General features: G+C 34.9%; 1 protein-coding gene across 1 annotated transcript; it reads right to left on the reverse strand.

Annotated features, from left to right (window-relative positions):
- Positions 1-302: 302 nt before the first annotated feature.
- Positions 303-2,337, reverse strand: LOC105564138. The gene is made up of 2 exons (XM_012016306.1): positions 506-2,337; positions 303-344 (listed from the first exon to the last, which is right to left on the reverse strand). The coding sequence occupies exon 1, from the start codon at positions 1,918-1,920 to the stop codon at positions 688-690; it is 1,233 nt and encodes a 410-aa protein (XP_011871696.1). The 5' UTR covers positions 1,921-2,337; the 3' UTR covers positions 303-344; positions 506-687.
- Positions 2,338-2,699: the final 362 nt, after the last annotated feature.

Consider the following 2,699-nt stretch of genomic DNA (forward strand, 5'->3'; position numbering starts at 1 on the left):
TTCACAAAACGTCAGTTACAAATTCACGAAGGACGCATCATCCCGGAAGTAAAACTGATTTGAACATTTCTTTACTCCGTGGAAGCCTTAAATAACTAACAAGAAGTACTGTAATTTGATATAAATAAATAATAATATAGATAAACAATTTATTTTACTATTATTATTTATAAAATTATAAATAATAAACCAAATTTGGAATTGTTGTATCGCCAGTAATTAAAACAAAATACTCTGGGATTAGATCGACCAAGGCTGGCAGTTTTATTTTTTTTACCACGACGTTTCGGCCAGTAATACTTGTCCTTTTCAAGTGGATCCTATAGCTTGTGACAACGAAGCATCTACAAATCAATTACTTAGTCCAAATACAAAACGGTAACAACTTGTAAAACAATAAATTATAAAATATAAAGCGGTAATAAATTATAAAAATTATAAAAAGAACTACGAGCAAATCTCTCAGTCATAATATAAAATAATAAATTATAAAAGAAGAACTTACAGGAAAATATAAATTTAGGCTAATCGTCATCGCACATAGAAATATACGTCTTCGCACGTGTCATGTCACCAAGAGACTAGATAGTTGGAACAGAACAAAGGGACATTGCTAAGATCCTCCCGTCATGACATATATGTAGAAGGGGACCAGAGAAACAAATAAATAAAAATAAATATAACTAACTAGGTGAGTCGAACGATTCTATCATATATCGTGTTCAGATTTTCAGTATTTTTCTGGAGGTTAATAGCGTTATTAAATTTCTTGATAAAAAACATCTCTGTGATTTCTCTGCGTCTATAATGTCGTTCTTTGTGTAAAATTAGAGGATTTGACCAGTCAAAATCATGTCCGAATATTGTCCGATGTTTGCTTACGACAGAGTGATTTGATGTCGGTTTTTTGATGTCGTTGCAATGTTCCTTTATCCTCGTTGCAATATGTCTCTTAGTTTGGCCAATATAGGTCGCGTCGCAGTTAATACAATCAATTTTATAGACAAGTTCGGTCTGTTTCGTGTTGATTATTTTATCCTTCCCCTTTCTTATAATTACGTCAAGTTTTTTAGGGACAGTAAACACAATATTCATATTAAATTTGGATAAAATGCGTCCTATTTCTTCACTAATACCATTGATATATGGTATAGTGAGATAATTTTTACGTTCAAGGCTCTCAGTTGGAGGGTCGTTAGTATTGGTATTGTGTCGATGACGTAATAGTTTTAATCGTTTTGTAATGTGTTCTTTAATAAAACGGGGGGGATAAGAATTATTTAGGAGAATGTCATGAATTAACTTAATGTTACTGTTGTGGAAACGTGCGTCAGAAAGTAAAATGGCTTGGTCTACTAAAGTTGAGACCGTGTTAATTTTGTATTTTGTCGGGTGGCTCGAAAAGTAATTAATGTATCTTCCCGAAAATGTCGGTTTTCTGTACCAATTCGTTATCATTTTGTTGTTTTCTCTGAGGACAGACACATTAAGAAAATTGAGTGTTTTATTGTTCTCAATCTCGGAGGTGAATTGTAGACGAGGATGGTAACTGTTAAAAGTATTCAACACTTCCTGTAGTCTGTCCTCAGGGAGGACTAGGAATATGTCGTCAACGTATCTATAATACACTTGTATCTCGAAATCCAACGAATTAATACAGTGTGTCTCTAGGTTATCCATAATTATATCCGCTAGTATAGGGGATAGAGGAGACCCCATAGGACTACCGAAGATCTGTTCATATATCTGGTCATTAAAAGAAAAGCTAGTTAAACTGAGAATTAGATCTATTGCATGTGAGAATTGAGGTAAGCTGAGTTTCGTGGCTTTGGAAATTTCATGCCATCTGTTTTCAATGCCTTTAAGTACTAGTTCTTTAGGAACATTAGTAAATAATGCAGTCACATCTAGTGATACCATGATGTCATTGTGGTGGATGTGGCATTCACTAATGTTCTCCGCGAAGGTCCAACTATCATTGACATAAGATTTCGGTTTAGAAATAGAGTGATTTAAAATATCGTGTAGGAAGCGAGAAATGTTATACAGGGGGCTGCCCAGTGTCGAGACAATAATACGTAGAGGATGACCAGGTTTATGGATCTTCGGCAATCCGCAACATCTTGGTAGATTACCATTTGTACAATTCAAATGTCGGTATTCGAAATCATTGATGATGTCATTATCTCGCCAAGCTTTAATTAGGTCTTGAACTTTGTTAGTTATCTTATTGATCGGATCTTTTGGTAGTTTTGGTAAATGTTCACTTTAGGGGAGTCAGCTCCGATGACCTTGACCTTGACATATGTTGTCAAGGTTACCCTCCTGAGTAACGCTCAGAAGGTTTTAGCCGTCGCTCGTTGTTTGTTAAAAAGTTATTAAAAAAACTATGTCGACCAATTATATGTAATTTTCAGACACAAATATTAAAAATTTTGAAAAATGTTTTAAACAAAAGTTGTAGATCTCTTTAAAATATATGTTTTAGTCCTATTCATTTTTACTCTACGAGTGACCCACGTAACAATTCGACATCTTTTAAACGTCTAAAGGACGTCCCGTTCGTCATGCACGGACATCCGTATGATGTGAGGAAGACGTCCAGTAGACATCTTTTGTACGTACAATGTACCGCCCAAAGATGTTGACGCGTCATTCTAACGACATTTATAGGACGTCTTTGGGTCCAATGGCTGCGA

The sequence above is a fragment of the Vollenhovia emeryi genome, unplaced genomic scaffold, assembly GCF_000949405.1.
Source record: "Vollenhovia emeryi isolate VEMERY1.0 unplaced genomic scaffold, V.emery_V1.0 DF944100.1, whole genome shotgun sequence".
Lineage (NCBI taxonomy): Eukaryota > Metazoa > Arthropoda > Insecta > Hymenoptera > Formicidae > Vollenhovia > Vollenhovia emeryi.